The following is a 20,782-nucleotide window of genomic DNA, read 5'->3' on the forward strand; positions in this document are numbered from 1 at the left end:
TCTTTTGTCTGCTGTCATGATTGTGAAGCCTCCCCAGCCACGTGGAACTGTGAGTCCATTAAACCTCTTTATAATTTACCCAGTCTTGGGTATGTCTATATTAGCAATGTAAAAACAGACTAATACAGAGGTATTTTCTATTTAGTGAGGAGATGTAAGCACAGACTCCAGGTAAAATGAGTCTCTCTACTCTGTGCCAGTTCTTAATTCATACTTCTAATTTAAGACATGTCACAACCAGGTTGCCCAAAAAATTATGTACCTCTCTACTAAAAGGTGAGAAACTAGGAATATATAGACCATCACTTATTCAACTTTGTATCCCTCACATTGCCCAAAGAAAGCTATGTACTTTTTAGGCACTCAGAATTTGTTGAATTTGTCTTTGCTGTCATAAAAAAGATGAAATAACAATGAATAGCAGTTTCTCATGAATGACAATGCATGAATTCAGCCATCCATGTTTGCAGCCTACTCCTTCCTATATCTGTCTGGAGCTTCTCATGAATGACAATGCATGAATTCAGCCATCCATGTTTGCAACCTACTCCTTCCCATATCTGTCTGGAGCTAGCTCTATTGGGACCCATTAAGGAGGGAAAAAGATATTCAAAGAATTTTATGGTGCCCACAATTGATTAAAACAACTGAGCATTCTTTTTCCTTAGAAGAAAAAAAGAAGATGCTATCTAATATGATGCCAGAGAATGCTGTGGGATTTCTCTGGCCTCGCCACATCATTGGAATGAAATAAAATAAGTATCTAATGAAGATATTGTATATTCTGCTGGAAATCATTTTATAGAGAAAGACAGGTGTTATGACTCTTCAGATTTAATTTGTTTTTTCCAGGAGTATCAGAAATCTGTTAGTCCTCCATAAATGCAAATAAAGAGGCCCCAATAATTCCACTAGCCTATCAACTACTCTTATCTAAGACTGGACCTTCTTTTGCTTCCTCTTTTAAATACAAACATTAAGTAATATAATGATTGCTTCTGAATCCTCCCAGTGGAGTTGCTCATGTAATTTGCCTCCTGGGACTTGGTCAGATGTCTGCTCCTAATTCTCAAAGATCACATACTTCCACATGGCATGCTTATTTCTTTTCAAAGAAGCAGCACAGAATGGATCCGACTGCATGGTAATATATCCCATGACGAAACCTCCTGATTGATACTACTTGTGTAATAGAGCTCATTTTCTGAAAGTGCACCTAAAGAATTCTGTGTGGTCTCATCCCTTCTCTTGTGACCTATTAGTAGCTCTTTTGACTGGGTTCCAGAATTCTGAATTGGTTCAGTGGCAGATACAGAAAACTTTCTTTTCATCTTGACTGCTGCTCTCAGAGCTGTCTCTCTCCCACAGAGGGTTCTTTTTTAAGCTATCCTTTCTAAGGATTTTTACTGTAACCCATAAGGATTCAAGTTTTATCTTCCTTTTGTTCCTTTTCAACATCAATTAGTTGGTGAGGCAAACTGAGACAAAATAAATGTGCAGTTTTGAACCAGGAATATAATTCAAAGCTGACAGTGGCTTATCAGCCTGACAGTTCTCTATCCTTGTCCCTTAAATATTTGATTTGATACAAAATACAAATGTTCAAAAAATGTTTGTGAAATGGAATTGAGTTGAACTGAAATGTTTAGGAGTAAAAAAAAATGGCAAAATTAAAAACAAAGAAACTCAAACAAAATCAACACCTAAAATTTGAAGTGAAACATCTGTTTTAATTTTCTCACTACTTTTAATTGCTCCTACACATAATATACTGATTTCAAAGGAAAGGCAATTATCCCCTAAGTTAAGGGACACACCTTTTAAATTACCCGTATCTAACTGAATTGCAAAAATCTTTGTGCTCATCTGTTGTGAGGCTTTTCATGAAGATGACAAATCTAAGAGGATAGAAAGTAGCAACCCCAGGAAACATTCTGCTGAGGTATTCCCAACACTGAAGGATGAAATCACCACCTTACAAACGAACAGAAAGAATGCTTTACAAACAAAATATTTCCTCCCTTCATGGGCTCTAAAACTCTCTAGAGTAAACAGCTTTGATGAATCTGGTACTATAACAATAACAATTTATATAAGGGCAGAAATGGATAATCATTACAGTGACATTATTTTCTTACTAATAATTTCTAGTTTGATTGTTTTTGTAGGTCATTGAATAAGGAAGGCAGAAATGATCTTATGGCACTATCATCAGCTTGACTTTTATTGGGTTTAAATGAAAGTACAAACTTGAATAGAGTGTATATACGCTTGGCCGGTATTTCTCTGGCCTTCAAGAATAACACATCCAAGTGTCGGTATGGACATGAGCCAGGAGCATGAACCCAGAGCAGGAGAATTCCCAGTGATTGGGTGCTGCTTTAACTATGAGCTATTTTTAGTTGGTAGAAATACATTTTCCCCAAGAAAACACCTTCTAATTCTATATAACTTAAAAAATTGCAAAGCCAGAAAATCACTTTTCTTTGTGTCTTTCAATTATTCTGTTTGTGTCTTTTGTTCTGTTCTTGTTTTCTTTACGCTGCAATGCGCTATTACTTCCAAATTTCATGGGCATGTACCAGCACTTAGATTTTGTATACAAAAACAAGTTTTTCTTCTGTATTTTCTTCTCTCTTTTAACATAAATCAATCAGACACTCTTAAGCTATCATTTAAACATGGGTGCCTCTGCTCCTGGGGAATAAATAATACTGGCCTACCCTGGCAAGTTGTTTTCTTTCTAAAATATAACATAAATTCTTAGTTTTAATCTCATGATGAAAACTACTAAGTTCACCCGGCTTCCCCAAATGCTTCTTTTAGGCATTTTACTCATTGTCAAATAATAAAACCTTTTATATTTTGTTTAGAAAGTACAGAATGATGAATCAATTTAGCAAACTGTTTCAAAGCAGAGGAGCAAATCATTTGGGAAATAAGTTGCCCCAAAGGGGATAATCTGTTAACATACAAAAGACATTACCCCTCCAATATGAGGAATTGTTAAAACGATTGTGCATTTATTTCAAAAGAGAAAACAATTGTCAAATTTTGAACACTGCTGCTAATACAGCTTAGTGATGTTCATTCAGAGAAGAGGCCCATAAATTCTGCTTATAGAGACCTTTATGAGCAAATTGCATAATGCAGAGAACTCTGCATATAAAGGCATTTCCTTAAGCAAATACTGTTAATACTACTTGAAGAAAACAGCTTATATCAAGATAATAGATGTTGCTAAAAGAGTGGTACGAATTTACTTGATTGTCAAATGAACCCCAGCTTTGGAATGCCTTTTCCCAAGTTATCAAGTATTGAATATAATTCATATTTAGTGATTTATATCATAAAAGTATACTCTGAAACATTTGCAGCATTTATGTTTTACTGCCGTAGCCATATGCTGTCAAATTCATATGCTTGCTAAATTTTGTCTTGTCAGCTCCAGAGCCTGTTTGTAAGTCACGTTCCATTGAATGACTCATAAATTAAACTTGTAGAGAAACTACAAAGAACTAAAATTTCTCTTTGGTAATGCTTCATGCACTTGTCTGAAAAAGTTCTCTCACAATATTTAAATGAATAAATCAATGATTCAATAGATTAACGTTTGAGAAAGAAACATGACATACAAGAAGTCAAACATTTAATACTCACTGTAAAGAATAGTTCCATTTAAACTGCTTGTTTTTATAGTCAAGAAGATGGTAACAGTTCTGTTATGTTCCTTCTCCAGGACAAAATTCAAGAACGGCAGTTCTAAATAGGAATTTCCACTGAAAGATGGAAAAAATAAATCTGCATCTAAAAAAGAAAATCATATTGATATGTTCTGATAGCATTATATTGCTACTCAAATAGATAAAAACTTAGCATTTATAGTTAACATTCATTTAAAAAGGTAACACTAATATTTAAAATATTAGGTCCAATTTTAAGAACTTTAGATATAAAGTATAATAAATTTATATTTATTGCCTCAAATAATGAACTACCAGTATAGAGGAAAAGACTGAATAAGAGTTATAATCTGATGTTCATGGATGGCTTTTAAGAAGTAACAAACACCCTGAAATTGTCTGAAAAAAATCTGTGTACTTGCATTGTGAAATCACAGTTCTTCACCAGATTCTTTTGCAATATTTTGTGATGCGAAGGTTGCATTTTTTAATTTTTAATTTGTGTGGTCACATTGTAGGTATATATATTTATGGGTTTCATGAAATATTTTGATTCAGGAATACAATGTATAATAATCACATCAGGGTAAATGGAGTATCCATCACCTCAAGCATTTATCCTTTGGGTTACAAACAAACATCGAGTTATACACTTAAAATTGATAAATTTTATTTGACGTAATTATGTCAATAAAGTGAAAAAAATTGTGACACAAAGGTTAGAGAACTGTCATACTGAGGAGTTTTATTAATGTTCATTAATATTTAGTGCTTTTCAATAATTAGATATTTTATAAGTAGTATTACTATAACATGCAAGGTTATTAGTTTTAGACTTACAGAATTATTTTTATCTTAAATAATCTCACAAAATCTTGATGCACATAAAATTTGAAACATTTCATTGATATAGATCTATAGTCATATCTATTAAAATATAATTAGTACATTGAACAAGTGCAACACATAGGATGTTGAAAATGCAACCTTTTTCCTTTTTTTTTTTTTTTTTTTGAGATAGTATCTCACTTTGTCAGCCCAGCTGAAGTGCAATGGAGCAATCTCGACTCACTTCAGCCTCAAACTCTCAGGCTCAGGTGATCCATCTGCCTCAGCTTCCGAAGTAATTGGGACTACAGGCATGTGCCACCACGCCTGGCTAACTTTTGTATTTTTAGTACAGATGGGATTTCATCATGTTGCCCAGGATGGTCTTGAACTCCTGAGCTCAAGCAATCTGCCTACCTCGGCCTCCCAAAGTGCTGGAATTACAGACGTGAGCCACCGTGCCCAGCCAACTTTCTTTTTTGTCTTTCTCACAATGGGGGGAGTTTCTCTGCCACTGGATGGACATTTAGTATTTCTGATGATTCTTACCATCTCTCTAAGTCATACAGTGAGTGAGAAGCTAATATCCAGTCTAAGAAATTTAGTAACATTTAAATCTTCCATCAGAGATATGATTTCTCCTATCCCCCTTCACCAGTCTATCTCTAGGTGGCCTGACACCTGCTGTCTTCCTTGAGGGGCAGAAGTAACCCCGGTTTCTGTTCTTTTTCTCATTTTATCACCTCTCCTTCAGATTAGCTGCTGTTTCTGACCCTTTCAGCTTTGAATGGGGGAGACGGCAAGGTGGGATGGAAAGGAAAGATGACACAGTAAAGAAGAGCTGTTAGAAATGGCAATTGTACTGTTGTAACCAGGCATCTTGTTCTTTAGGAAGGGAACATGTTTGAAATTGATTGTTTCTTTCATGGTAGGCATGCCAGATAAAATACAGGATGCTCAGTTAAATAACAAATAAGATTTTTGTTGTTGTGTTTTCTTTTCTTTTCTTTTTTTTTTTTTTTTGAGAGTCTTGCTCTGTTGCCCAGGTTGGAGTGCAATGGCCTGATCTTGGTTCATTGCAACCTCCACCTCCTGGCTTCAAGCAATTCTTCTGCCTCAGCCTCCCGAGTAGCTGGGATTACAGGCATGTGCCACCATGCCGGGCTAATTTTTGTATTTTTAGTAGAGACGGGATTTCACCATGTTGGCCAGGCTACTCTCGAACCCCTGACCTCAGGTGATCCACCCACCTCAGCCTCCCAAAGTGCTGGGATTAGAGGCGTGAGCCACTGTGCCCAGCCCACATAAGTTTTTAGTATAAGTATGTCTCAAACATCACATGAAATATACTAAAAATAATGCTGTTTAGGTGAAATTTAAGAATCCTATATTTTCAGTTGCTAAATCTGGCAACACTATGACTCATGAATGTTAATTCAATCTTTGGAAACCCTTTGTCAACTGCCACACCTAGGATTTGCAGTCATACCCTGCCTTCTTTGGCTGGTCACTTCTATCTTGGTCTTACTCTGATTTTTCAAACTCTTGTTGTTGACAATGACTTGCCTGTGTCAGTGTAAACACTGCACAGATTAATTTGAATAGGCAAGGATGACTTTTCTCAAGGCTATTGCAGTAAGGGAGAGGCTAGAACTCAGTCTGAACTCAATTCCTTTGTAATAAAGGGTGGGAGAGTTTTTAAGAGCTGGAGTGAGAGAGAACACAGGCCATCCGTGTTTGCTAATTGGCTTTACTCAAAGGATAAGTAAACTTTCTCTTATCTTTGTATCAGGACATAGTTTTACAACTGGGATCAAGACACCCATTGAAGTTAGTCTTATACCCTCCCCTAGAGGTGGACAGATGGGGTGCTATCTTCTTTTATGATTACATTTCAGGGGAGCAGTGGTTCCAAGACCCTTAAGAAAGAAATTCCTCACTGGTAGAACTGACAAGAAGATATTTAAAAGATTTATGTTTCAAAGGAAACAGAGAAATAATTTAATATGGAAAATTTTCTAATGCTCCAAGAAAAGGGAGACCAGGGACCTAGAGTCAGGAAGAATCCTTTCTAAAGTTTAGTTAAGCTAAGAAGAGTGTTAAGGTCATCTTAGTAACTTAAGAAGGAGCTTTTGGGAAGAACATAAAATGACTTTCAGGCCAGTTGCTTTTCCTGAGGCATACATATCTAGTACATGGTAAAGACTCTTAAATTCCCTATCATCTCCTGCCCTGCTGTATGTGGGGTATAGTTAATTTCCAACCAAACTGTTTTTTTTGGTGGTGTTGTTTGTTTTTTTCTAATTTTTATTTCTGAGACAGTCTTGTTCTTTTGCACAGGCTTGAGCACGGTGGTGCAGTCTCTGCTCACTGCAACCCCTGCCTCCTGAGTAGCTGGGATTACAGGCACACGCCACCATGCCTGCCTAACTTTTGTATTTTCTGTAGTGACAGGGTTTCACTGTGTTGGTCAGACTGGTCTTGAACTCCTGAGGTCAAGTGATCCACCTGCCTTGGCCTCCCAAAGTGCTGCGATTATAGGTGTGAGTCATCCCACCCAGCCCTTTCTCTGTCTTTCTCCCCTTCCTTCTCCTTCCAGACACACACACACACACGCACACACACAGTGCTGCTTTAGCTCAGCTATGAATGTATGAGTCCATAGGTCAACAGTCCATGGTGCTACTTTCCAAGTGATCCAGCTGTAGCTATCCCCAAACACATTGTCAGATACGATGGGTGGAAGAGGGTGGGGAGTGAGGTCCACAAGACAGCCTTCTTCAAAAACATTTTCTCAAAATTATCTCTTAAAAAATCCTCTCATCTAAATACAAACCCTTTTTAAATCAAGGATACTTTCTAGTTAAATCTTGCTTTTAGGTATGGCACCTCATTTGTTTATAGTGTTATATCCTGTTGTGCAAAAGAAAGTTTATTTTTAACATCCTGTTTATGCCTATAACTTGTGAAGGTTACTTGTGAGAATCAGGTATAAACAATACAACTTATGTATTATTAAACTGCTTGACTTAAGTTATATGGTATCACAAAAGTTATCATTTCTTGGCCTCTACACACAATCTTTTACTCTTTGAAATTTACCTACGTCGTTCTGCATTTTATTGAATCTTTTCTTTTCAAAGGTTATTAAGGCCTTGTTAGCAAATCCTTCATCAGTGCTTATGAGCACTGATGCCTAGAAATCTCCATAATATTAAGCCCTTATTTTTATTAAAACTTTCTCTTTCATTGTCTCTCATGACACTGTTCTGTACTTTGGCTGTCTTCTTACCTACCTTTTGCAGACTGTTCCTTCAACCACTTTATAACACACATCGTTTCCAAGGCTCTGTCCTCTGTCTTGAGTCCTCTAATCATTTCTGACTTTTCTACATCTGCTGCTCCTTCAGTTTCTAACTCACAGTACTTAGCGTTTCAAGCTTAGAAACTCAGCATCATTATCTACTCATCTCCTCCCAAACTAGTTTCTAGATCCTGACACTTCTTGCTTAGATCAGACCTTGTATCTTTCCTTCTGCTACCATAACCCTTGTTTAAGTTCTCATTGTTTCAACTAAACTGTTGCAGTGGCTTCTTTCTAACTTGCTTTCCTTCCTAAAGTGCCTATTAGTTGTCATTGCTGCCATGTCAATTTTATTCAATCATAATTACCGCAGACCCTTGGTCAAAAACTTCAGTGACTACAGTATATTATCAAGTAAGCCAGGCCCTCCATGGTCTTACTTTTTAGTGCTTCTACACATACATATCTCCTAATAAGGTTGAACCAACTTTCTTTTGTTGCTCTACTTGTGTTCACACTGTTCTGTCTTTGTGGAACATCCTTCCTCAAATACTAGGTATAAAATTTCTCCCTTAATTCAAGGCCTACTTGAATATTCTCCCAAATTTGAACTCCTCAAGCCATTGTATCCACAGTTTTCTTTTAGTCTACATATTGTTTTTTATCCTACGTTACAATTGTTGGCGTAACTATGGAATTGGTAATACAGTAAACCTAACAATTTGGATGAAGGCAGTGAAGTGACTTTAATTGTTAGAAACAGAATGTACTAAGCATGTGAATTCTAAGAAGACACTGGGGAAAATATGAGTTAAGGAGGTAAGTTTCCTTTCTTGTGACCAGAAAAGATTATAACATAGTTGGAATGTCACTGATGGAACAGCAGCTTTGCAGATGCTGAACTGCACATGCATCAGTTTTTAATGATATAAGAAGAAAAGCCATATGCCAATCAAGTTAAGATGCAATGTAGCTAGCTGGACACTAGAAGAAGTTTGGACATTAATTTGGATGCCATTAGTAAAGGAAAATGGTTAAGTTTACAAAGAGATGGACTTGGCTTGTAAATAAGTAGGATCCTTAGCATATAACTTGGAAACTATTTGGATGTTGCATATCTGTTGATTCTACCATAGACATGGTTTTAGACACTGTTTCTTCATGTTATTTTTGCCTATCCTACTGGGAGTCACTAATGAATTCAACGCATTCAACAAACATCTATCAAGTGACTACTACATCCCAAGAACTCATCAAGGAATACAGTGTTGAGCAAATATATAAAGATTACCCTAATGGAGCTTAAATTTTAGCTTCACAGAAGGAAACCCCAAGTTAGGAGTTGTAGATGTTTTGGGGAGGTCCTGGACAAATGTGTCATGGTACATTGACCATTTGTCCTGACATTTGCTGTCACCAGGAGCATTGAAACTAATGTGAGATGTAAGACTAGATAAAAAGGAAAGTCCATAAGCCTATCTCCTCTATCCTCCTATACTATACAGTCTCTGAAGAAAAGATCTGTGTTTGATCCACTTTTGATCCCCCCATGGCATGTCCAATTTTGCACATGTTAGGCAAATGCTATATTCTTATACAAATACAACTAAAGTGATCCTATGTGGTAGTTTGAAAACAAAAATCAGAAAATATTTTATGAATAAAATGGGATGAGAAAGGTGATGAGATTCCAGCATTTTTCTTGTTGTTACAGCTTTTCACAGTATTGATAAGTCTACCAGAAAATGTTTGAGAAAGGATAGTCTTTATATATGGGTTTATGTATGAATTAAATTACTTGATTTTATAATTAGGTTTTACTTATTCTGAGAAGCAATGAACTCACATAGTGCAATAAAAATATAATTCAATTTGCTAAAAAATGACTTCCATGTTGCTTTGCAGGAGCACATCTATTATATTATTCAGGTGCACCTGCCTACTTTCTTGCTCACACACTCTTCGAATCTTTTTTCAGTGTTGACACATTTTATGAAAATTATGACAGGAAACAACAATTATAAGCAATAAACATTTGCTATTGAATTGCTTTCTAACCATATTAATTTTCATTATCACCATGTTTAGTGGATATGTTGAAAAACAGAACTGCCCTGAATATGGAAAACAAGACTAATTGGGGTTAGGCAGAGTGTTTTCCCGCTGCTTCCAAAAGCCTCTTCAGGCAATGCTATTTGAACACACTCCAAATTTATTTCTCTTCCAATTACAAATAAAAAAACCAACAAGGTCTTTATATGAAACATATTAAATGTCTTACAAAATATGTTATATAGTATTGAGTTACTGGGTTCTGATTACAAAATAACATCTAAAATATACTCTGCAATGTTTGAATGTCTTAAAAGATCATATAGATTTATCAAACTAATTGTATTAACTTTTATATGATTCACAAAATAAAGTTAATTCTGAGTCATGGGAACATCTAATCAAGAAGGAGAATCTTTTAAGTTCTTAAATTATGTTTAAAAAAAAAACAACACCATCTCAAATTGGCAAAGGAAGCTACAAAAGCACAGTAGTGAGTTTGAGGTAACTTATGGTAAAAGTATGGATTATTATTTTTATTTTTAACCGAGAATAGTTCTATAGTATGAATCAGGGCCACTATCAATAACAACTCATTGCAATTTTATCCAAGAGAGTACAACAGAATATTATAAAGAAAACACAAAAGAGATGAGTATCTTTATCCCGAACACAATACAACTTAGCAGAATAAACGTTATTGATTCTGAATAGAAATGGTGCTCTTTTGTCTACAGCACAAATCCCCTTAGCCTTCTCTAAAGGCCTTCTATGAGCTAACCTCAGAGTCTGACACACTAATACACATAAAGCTACAAATACAATGGGCCACAAATTATTCACATACAAGTTTATTGTATTTCTTGGCAGCAGAAGAAACAATATTGTTTGCAATTTCTTTGCTATGATAGAAGTAGATTTGATTTACTCAATAGAAATTAAAAATTAATACTACTGACATGTTTTTGTTGAGTAGTTTTTCACCTTCCCCAGAAAGAACATCATACAAACTCTGACTTTTTATAAAAAAGGTGACTGATATGATGCAATTATTATTTTAATTTTAAAATACTGCATTTTCCACTTATGAGTCTAATTTTATTAAAATCTGTGATTTAAATGAATATCATCGTTTATAAGTTCATGTATCTTCTTTCCCAAAGAAGCATTCTTAAAAAATGAATCTAACTAATATTAAAAGTTTAGAAACTATAATTGTCTACATTATTACAGTATTGTAAAATCTAAAGATGCATAACATTTTAAATACTATATACAAATAAGAATAATCAATTTATAATTTTCAGTGACTATAATTAAAATGATTATGATTATGACTATCAATATCTTAAATATTTACATATAGTACAAACACTGTAAACATAATACTGAATATACTATAATATAGTATATATAAATTCTACTAAACTTTTTTTACCACATTATACATTTTTGCCTATTTTATAATTTAAAAAATTAGTTTAGATTTAGATGACTTGAGTTTCATAGACTATTACTTTTACTTGAATAATTTCTTCACATTAGACATTCACATTTCTATTAATTCATAAACACTGATAAATTTGTTAAGTGCTGATAAAAATTGACTACTCTGTTGTTGCTGTTAGTACAGCTGTTATTTGTGCTACATCTATTTTCCACCACAGAAAAGAACTTCTAAAAAGCAACAGCACTAACATTTCTCCTTTTGATTGCACCCACTTCATTCCTTCATTTAAAGCATGAAAAGAACTGCTCTACATCTGACCAAAGCAATGCACAAGGAAACAATGTTTTAGAATAGTCTTTCTCATCCTTCACTGTCACATCCAATCTAGCATTACTTTTTCATCCCTGATTTCTCTGTTAAAGAAGAGTTGATCATCATGATTTGCTATTTGATCCTGTCAAAAATCTGAGGCCCCAAAGCTCTGACCCCGCTTCCTTTCTCTTATTAAATAAAACATTGTTTAGCACACCAACAATATCTTCAATGCAGGAAAAATAAAACAAGAACAAGAAAGGTATGAAAAACTATCAGTATTTCTCACTGTACTTGATATGTCATAATAGCTACTGTTCTCTCTCTAGTCTATTCTTAAATCTTCTTTTCTAGTTTAGAAATTCTCCCTGAGTGATCTCATTTGTTCCTATAACTTTAGCTACTTTCTAATTTCTGAAAACTGTCAGATTTTAATCTTTAACACAGAGAGTGCCTGACCTAACACATTCATCTGCTTAATGGACTTCACTTGGAAAAATATAGGTAACCTAAACTCAAAATATTTAAACCCATTTTATGATTTTTCTTCTTTGAATGTAACCTTTTTCAATATCAAATTGATAACACCTTTCTTGTTATCAACACAAATATATACTTCTATTGCAGCTCTTATTCAACTGTATAGCCCATTTTTTTTTTTTGTATGACTCACCATGTGACAGCTGTGAGTTCCTTAAATGCAGGCAGAATGGCTTAATTTTGTTTTGTGTGCCCCCAGAAAATAACACATTTTTGGCAAATACTCAATGTTTGATGGCTGAAAAAACATGCCTCTAATTTCTATCTTGCATTTAATTTTAGAATTTCCATCTACCAAGCTATTCAAATAACAATTTTATCATAGTCATCCAAACTTCTTCCTTTGTTCCTCATCCCATCCTCCCACTCACATCATTCATTTTATATTTTGTTATTTAATTCAAATGATTCCTCTTCACTTGTAATGCTATCATCTTCTGCCTGTACTGTTTGAATACCTCCTAACTTGTCTTCATTACTTTCATATCTCCTCTGTTAATTACTGTGAAATTTATGTTATTTAAACACCAATTTGAATTTATTATTCTGTTTAAAGAGTCTTCCCTGGTCCTTCATTGGCAGCAAATAGTAGCAGTAACCTTTAAGTTGGGCATAGAAGACTATTCTTAACTCACCTTCCAAGACTGCCTGATTCTCTAATTACCCCATATGATAGCCATACTCTACTACTCTGCACTTTAAACATTCATTAATTTTGAAATTAATAAATTTGTAATATTGTAATTAACATACATTAATGATTCCATTAATATGCTTAAAGTTTATTGGTCTTTATCTCCTCTTAAATCATTTCAGTAATTTTATCTTTTGAAAACATTTATCCCTTTCAGAGAAGTCTTCAGACATATTGCCATTGATTTATATATAGAATGTAATACGTTTAATGAATACTTTGTCAATGGTTATGTCCTTATTTTATCTCTATTGTTCTAAAATTTCTTCCCTCATCCCCAGTTTAACCTTTCCCGGAGACAGAGAAAGCCAGCAAGTGTCTGGGCTGCTGTGATGCTTTAATTAAAAGTGTTCCACTCTGTTCTGTTTTTTATTGAGGTTTCATGGGTAATATTTTGCAAAATATGTTTGCAAAGTTTTACTAAGAAAGGGCATGCAAAACTACACAAGTGAAGCTACAATTAAATTGCTGCATGCTATGACCCAGCCCTCTACTTTGATGGTGGTCCCCAGACTTGTTCCCATCATGGCTGGGTGGATCAGGCACTGAGAATATGACACATGCCGTTTAAACATGACCCATGCTGTTTAAACATGACCGTGTGATTGAAACTAGATGCTAATTCATTCTTAAAATATGTCACTTTAATACAGCTTGGGATACTGACATTGTTATGATTATCATATTGTATCCTACAGCCATGCTAATGGAAGGAGGAGAATATGGAAGAAAATTATAACTAGTAAGTCATTGGTAATAATGAAAACCAGAACACAAAGAATTGGAGAAATCACAAGAAGAGACAGTTTGGCAAAAAGTGTTATAAAAAGTGAAATGTGTTAAAGAATACTCTACTTCATGAATACTAGGAAAATACAAATTTCAATCACTATTAGTATCATAATTTTATGTCTTTCAGACTGGTAAAAATAAAGAAATCTCATAATTGCAGAAGTTGGTGAAGATGTGAATTAGTCGAAACTGTTAGATATTACTGGGTCCAGTAAACATTTTGTACACCACCTTGGAAAACTATTTGTCAGTATCCAGTAATAATTAAGAAGTGCATACATTCTCAATCGTTTTCCTAGATATTTCTAGATCTCTTGCAAATGTACTCAAGCATATGTAAGAATATCCAGAATAGTATATTTTGTACTACAAAATAAGAAAAAAAGACTAAATTTCCATTAATAGATTATCAAAAGTATAAATTATGATACAGGTATAGAAAAGCATACTATGGAGCAGTGAAATAACTTCTACAAATATAAATGGATCAATTTATATTATGGATAAATTTCTAGATCATATTGAGCAAAAGGAGCAAGCTGCAAAACAATACATGTTATTTACATACATTTTTAGAAAAAATGACATATATTAGTGATATATAAGAATACAAATAAACACATGGATGATAAAGATAATTCATGGTACTGTTTATTCTGGAGGTGGTGGTAGGGTTATGCAAAGGCTTCAAATGTGTTAGCAATGTTTTTTTTTTTTTCCTTTTTTTTTTTTTTTTTTTTTTGAGATAGAGTCTTACTCTGTTGCCCAGACTGGAGTGTAGTGGCGCCATCTTGGCTCACTGCAACCTCTGCCTCCAGGGTTCAAGCCATTCTGCTGCCTCAGCCTCCCAGGTAGCTGGGACTACAGGCACGTGCCACCATGCCCAGCTAACTTTTTGTATTTTTAGTAGAGATGTGGGGTTTTACGATGTTGGTCAGGCTGGTCTTGAACTCCTGACCTCGTGATCCTCTCACCTCGGCCTCCCAAAGTGCTGGGATTGCAGGCATGAGCCACCACATCCTCCCGTAATGTTTTATTTCTTATACTAGGTAGTGGGTATACACATTATTGTTACATTCATTATTATTAATATCTTTATGCAAGATAAATTATAAAGTCATTGGTAATTATAGAAATTAGCACACAGAAAATTGGAGAACACTTATAAGGCCACAGTGAGATATTCTAATGCCTCAATCCTTCTAATTTATCTTCTGTCCTCATCATTCCAATGAAACAACTGTCACTAAAATTATTTAATTCAATGTCATATTAAGATTTGAAAATACAGGCATAGTAATTCATATTTTAGGCCCATTTTTTCCCCCTTTGGTATGGCTAGTATGGAAAGTCTCTGGAAATGAGTGTTTGAGAATGACAATGAATAGTAATTAGTAAGTTAGTAAGCTTAATTAGTACAGCTACAATATTAGCCCCTGTTTCAGATGTGATCACTTTATTAAACCAAATGAAGAATGTTTTCTTTACCTAGTATGTAAATATTCAGCAAAGCCGTTTTTTTTTCTATTCTGAAAAGAGGGGAACTTTAGAATTAGTTTGCCTTTGCCTAGCAAGGGTAAAAATTACACCTTCACAGTCTTTTCTCAAGTTTATATTAAATCTCCAACACTGTATCACAATTCAATCTATGAGGAACTGGTTTGCCAAGCATTCTGTTTGATCTACCATGTTGATGATATCTTGCTGATAATATCTGGTGATCGGACACAGAAATAGACAGTATCTAGATGCCTTAATAAAATACATGAGTATTTAAGCATGGAGGATAAATCTCATGAAAATTAAGGAGGCTGACAGTTAGGAAAGCTTCATAGGTCCTTTCAGCTAGAGCATTCCTTTCACCTAAAATATGCCTTTCCAAACAGAACAAGTTACTGCTAGCTGCTGGGTTAACTACAAACATAAAGGAGCATGCTGAGGACAACTGGCACACTAAGATTAACATCACAGAGAATTTGAAAAACATTGTATCTTTTTTCTGTATGATTTTGTTTCAACTCAAGAAATATATTTAAATTATTGTTTTATATGGACAATCTTTTTCTTTTCGATTATTTGAGACTATAATTCTGAAATAGTTTTCTTATTCTGAAAAACTTCCTTTTCAAGATGCTAAACCCTCTCAGTTTGTTGTTTTTCTGAGGATATATTTATTTAGACCTTATTGTCTAATGAAGGTTTACCTGTGCAGAAATTTCTAGACTGATATTTAGCTTCTCTGTGAAATTTGAAGATACTATTTTGCTTTTGATTTAAAATAATTATATATATGCTAAAATAAATATACTACACTTTCTGTCAATCATTTTTAACTTATCTTGCATGTTTGCCTTGTCTCTCTCTGCTACATTGTTCAGACCTAACTTCCTGTTCTTTAATTCTTTTCTTAGCTATATCTAATCTGCTATTTAATTTACCTTTTAAAATTTCAATGATGTATATTTTATTACATTGCCTGGAATTTTGTGATAGTTTTTCTTTTGTCCTGCTTGTTTTTCAATTTCCTATGGCATTTTCCTGAGCATTTGACATATATTAATTTTATTTTTGAGTTTAATGAATCTCATAGTCAAAAGTCTTCAGAGTATAATGCTGCTGTTTATTTTTTTTCCACAGCATTTTGCTTGGGGAGCTCATCTGTTTTAGCTGGTATTCCCTTTTTTATTATGTGGTTGTTTTTGGTTGGTATTTATTGGTGAGAATCAATAGTAACCCAATTTGTAGAATCTGCAAAAGTAAACGTACATTTGCTTCTTCCAAGTATCCTGACACTTTCATACTAGCACTTTGTATATTAATTTCTAGTTGAGAACTTCTTCAACCACATTTGTAGAGTGCGTTAGAACCCTGAACTTATATGAGAGGAGGGTGAAGGGTCATTAAAGAATTCTTAGGGTAGGGGGTGGTTACTTACCCAACTCTACTTGACATGGCTGAGCACCAACAGTTTTCTTGTTGCTTTTCTTTGCTGTTAGGCACTCCCCCTCCTCCATCTGCTAATTGTCATTTAATCTGAAGTTCCTTGGAGTTCTAAACTTCATTTATTAGGAGTTTTCAGGTTCAACTCTTGATTTTGTTCAGGCACAAAGATCTTTTTTTTGTGTGTCTCACACTGGCCTTAAAACCCTGTATCTTAAGTAGCTAAAACCAGCAAATGTTGTGGTATCACTGTCTATCATGCTTTTAAAAAGGGATTCCTCTCAGCTTTTTGGTTCTTACTGCATTCCCTTATTTTGGAACTGTGGGAATGACATTCTGAACTCAACTACAAATTCAAAAGAATGTTTATTTTATTTTGTCCAACATTTTAATCAATTTTTAGTGGGAAGGTTTTCAAACTATCTTCTGTGCCAACTGTCAAAAGTAGAAGCCCAGTGCTATATTTTTAAGATTGTGTAAATTATTTGAAACACAAGTAACAGCATCATCTCTCTCAATTAGACTTGCCTGGAGACCAAACAGGAAAAGTTTCCTTAAGAGGATAGACGAATAAAAAAGTCTAATAACTTATAGAATAAATAATGGTTTATTCAGTATTTCTTATTCATGTATATTCATGATGCATGCATGCACATAAAAGCAAAACAAAATGAGATAAAAACCCCAGAACAAAAACAAAAGATAAAATACCAGAACAAAACAGAAACCACAAACTTGACAACAAGAAAAGATGATTTTGTTTGTTATGTTTATCGGTTATGTCTCTACAAATATGAAAAATGTAGAGTAATAGTCTAATAGTCTAGTCCCCAGTTATTTTGGCACCAGAGACTGGTTTCATGGAAGACATTCTGCAAAGACTGGGGTGGGGTGGGGGAATGGATTTGGGATGATTCAAGTTCATTACGTTTGTTGTGTACTTTACTTCTATTATTATTAAATTGTGATATATAATGAAATAATTATATAACTCACCATAACATAGAATCAGTGGGAGCCCAGAGCTTGTTTTTTTGCAACTAGATGGTTCCATCTGGGGGTGATGTATTAGATTGTCATAGGGAGTACGCAACCTAGATCCTTCATATGCGCAGTTCCCAATAGAGTTTTTGTTCCTAGGAGAATCTAATGCCACTGCTTATCTGACAGGGGGTGGAGCTTAGGAGGTAATGAGAGTGATGGGGAGTAGCTGTAAATACAGATGAAGCTTCTATGGATCAATCACCACTGTCCTCCTGCTGTGCAGCCCTGTTCCTAACACTCCAGACTGATACCGTGGCCCAGGGGCTAGGAACTCCTGGTCTATGCCATTTGTCGATAATTTAAAGAATTGAATGTGTAGCATAATATTCTTTATGTTTTTGAAATAATGATTTTTAAATATAATATTAAGTTTCTAAGTATTTCAAAGTGTGGGTAAAATACATAGAAATTTGCCAGAAAAATATTGAAACACACTTAAGAAAAAACTTAGAAGATTTTATGAAAAGTAAATTTTTGAAAAGTCAATAGCTATGATTTCAAGAATGAATTTTGGCAGACTTTTCTGACTATTAAAATGATGAATATTGACAACACTAATTCGTAAGAGTATCTTAAATAATAAAAAGAAACCCTTCCCATAAGGCAAAACCAAAATGATTAAGCTGTCAATCAGAAAATCTTGATTATGTCAAATACTCCAGACCATTTAAAAATACCCGCTGCTTGTGATAAGCCGCAGTTGAATGAAGAGAGTATTTTTCAAAATATAATTATTACATCAAGTATTTGTATCAAAATGGATTTAGTATTTTTTATTTTAGAATAGATTATAAGCAAAGAAAAATCTAACGTTTTACATAATGATTTTTAAAATATTTCAAAAATTCTTGCATATTTAATTCACATTTTGACGATTACGAATATTTTGATTGTAAAAGTGACATTACCAAAGTAAAATAATAGTTTCATATTGTAATATAACTTGATATTTATTACATGGATCCACATAATTAATGGTAAGTTCTTTTTTTAGTCATCAACATACCTTTCAGAAATACAAACATATCTTTTTGTCATGGACTTCAAATATCTGTAGTGATTCTTTTTTTCCCCCAACCTGCAACTTCCTAGCTTAGTAGAGGGCAGAACATTCACATGTAATTAAAAAAAAAAATCCTTACTTAACAGACAACATTTGAAACATGGTGTAGAAGAAAGGGAATATGATAGGCAGAGAAAAAAGATGCTCCACATGATGCCTTTACAATAGAAACAGTTTAAAGCCTGGACAAGATGGTTTGAATCAAAATTCTAGAGGAAGAATATGCTGCAAGATGGTGGTTATGGGAGGAAAATCTTTCCTATCCACTCTATGAAAGAATTGTAAACTAGATAAATAACTTACCAGCCAAAGAAAAATGTTATAAATTAACATGAATTCCATCATTAAAAAGCCAGAAGACATTATGAAATAAGGAAACAAACACTTACTCATTATAAAAATATTTCAAATGAACTTTGCTCAAAGTGTGAGGGAGGATCGGACATACACTAGAAGTACACCCTTAATTCAGTGAATTTCCACTCTAACTGGGAAATTAGTCAATTAACTACTTCTGGCAGCATATAATTAGCTGCTCATACCAGGGGAAAGAGGCAAGAAAATGAGCAAGGGGAGCAATGGAGCAACCTGGAATGTACATTGAGAGAAGTCTGAAGTTCAGCTGACCAGGAGCACAAACTGTGTGGAGACTAATAGGAAATAGAGCTGGAAAGAGAGGTAGGAGGAGGATCATAGATGGCTGGTATGCCAGAATAAAGAAATTGACTTTCATTCTGCAGTCAGGAACATTAAACATCTATGAGCAGGGAAGCAGCAAAATTTGAATTGCACATCAGTAACACTAAGCTCTCAGCAATGTACAAGCAGCTTGAATTAGGAAGAACACGAAGTGTTTTTTAAAAAGCTTTAACAATAGTACAGGTGAGAGGAAGTCGAGATCAAATTAAGAATGGGGGTAATAGCAAAAAAGAGGGAAGAGATTGGAAAGACTTTCTGAGCTAACAGAGACAGGACTTGGCAATGAGTATGTTGTGGGTTAAGGTGAAGTGAGATCTCAAGGTAAAACAGCAAAGTTTTAAAGTCTGAGTGACCTGGATAATGATAGAGATAGAAATGAAAATGGGAAACCCAGAATGAAGAGTTGAGCAGTGGGAGAGTAATGGAACCAGTATGTACATTTTGATTTTGTTGGGTATTTATGTAGAAATAATTAGTAGCTGTTTACAAATATAGAAGAAAGCTGAAGAGCTAACCACAAAGATGGAATGATGACCTTCTAGGAATCCAATAACAAGTTGGGTAAAGATAAGACACATATTTTGAATTGCTGTGATAAAGAGGAGATGGAGAAGGAGATATCAGGAAGGCAGGAAATAAGAAGGCCTATTACAGTGAAATCTGATGAAGGGAGAATTACCAGGAAGCAGAATTAGCTGGTAGTAGGAAGGAGAATGTGTGTGTGTGTGTGTGTGTGTGTGTGTGTGTGTGTGTACATGTGCAATAGCTAGCAAGCACAAAACTGTTTAGCAAGGATGGACCCAAGTAAATACAGAGAAGGAAATAAGAAATCACTCTCATTTTCTATTTTACTGCTTTAGTCATTAGCTAAAATCTTGCCTCAGGTTGTAGGTGCCTTGAATATGGGGATGAACTGAATTTAGTGATAGTAGTTTAATGTTTTGGACCTCTACGGCGTGTCTTACTGTAGTAGTCAGTTCAAAGCCTCTGGATTTTAAAAGAGCTTAGAAGTCAGCCACTTTTTACTCTTTCAAAAGATGGTAATGCCTCTATGAAAATGAGGATGTTCTGGGCAAAACTCAATCTCTCTCTTCTGGCAAGCTTTTTTTTTTTTTTCCCTAAAGAAATATATAGTAGTTTCCAAACTTGTTATTTTGCAGCATTCCCACTAATCCTCTTCAGTCTTAAAACCGTTACAACATCTTGTTTGGTAGTCATGAACATCAATAGTCTTTTTTTTTTTATTTTTTATTATACTTTAAGTTCTAGGGTACATGTGCATAACGTGCAGGTTTGTCACATATGTATACTTGTGCCATGTTGGTGTGCTGCACCCATCAACTCGTCAGCACCCATCAATTCATCATTTATATCAGATATA

The 20,782-nt window shown here is 34.4% G+C and overlaps 1 protein-coding gene across 2 annotated transcripts in view; it reads right to left on the bottom strand.

Annotated features, from left to right (window-relative positions):
- Positions 1-20,782, bottom strand: part of EYS (eyes shut homolog (Drosophila)) — a 2,062,375-nt gene that overhangs the window by 356,566 nt on the left and 1,685,027 nt on the right. For both annotated transcript variants that reach the window (XM_011945635.1, XM_011945634.1), the window contains exon 32: positions 3,661-3,807. In XM_011945635.1, the coding sequence (XP_011801025.1) occupies positions 3,661-3,807 (147 nt within the window). The remainder of the gene's footprint in view (positions 1-3,660; positions 3,808-20,782) is intronic.

This window comes from Colobus angolensis, unplaced genomic scaffold, assembly GCF_000951035.1.
Source record: "Colobus angolensis palliatus isolate OR3802 unplaced genomic scaffold, Cang.pa_1.0 Scaffold241, whole genome shotgun sequence".
NCBI classification, from domain to species: domain Eukaryota; kingdom Metazoa; phylum Chordata; class Mammalia; order Primates; family Cercopithecidae; genus Colobus; species Colobus angolensis.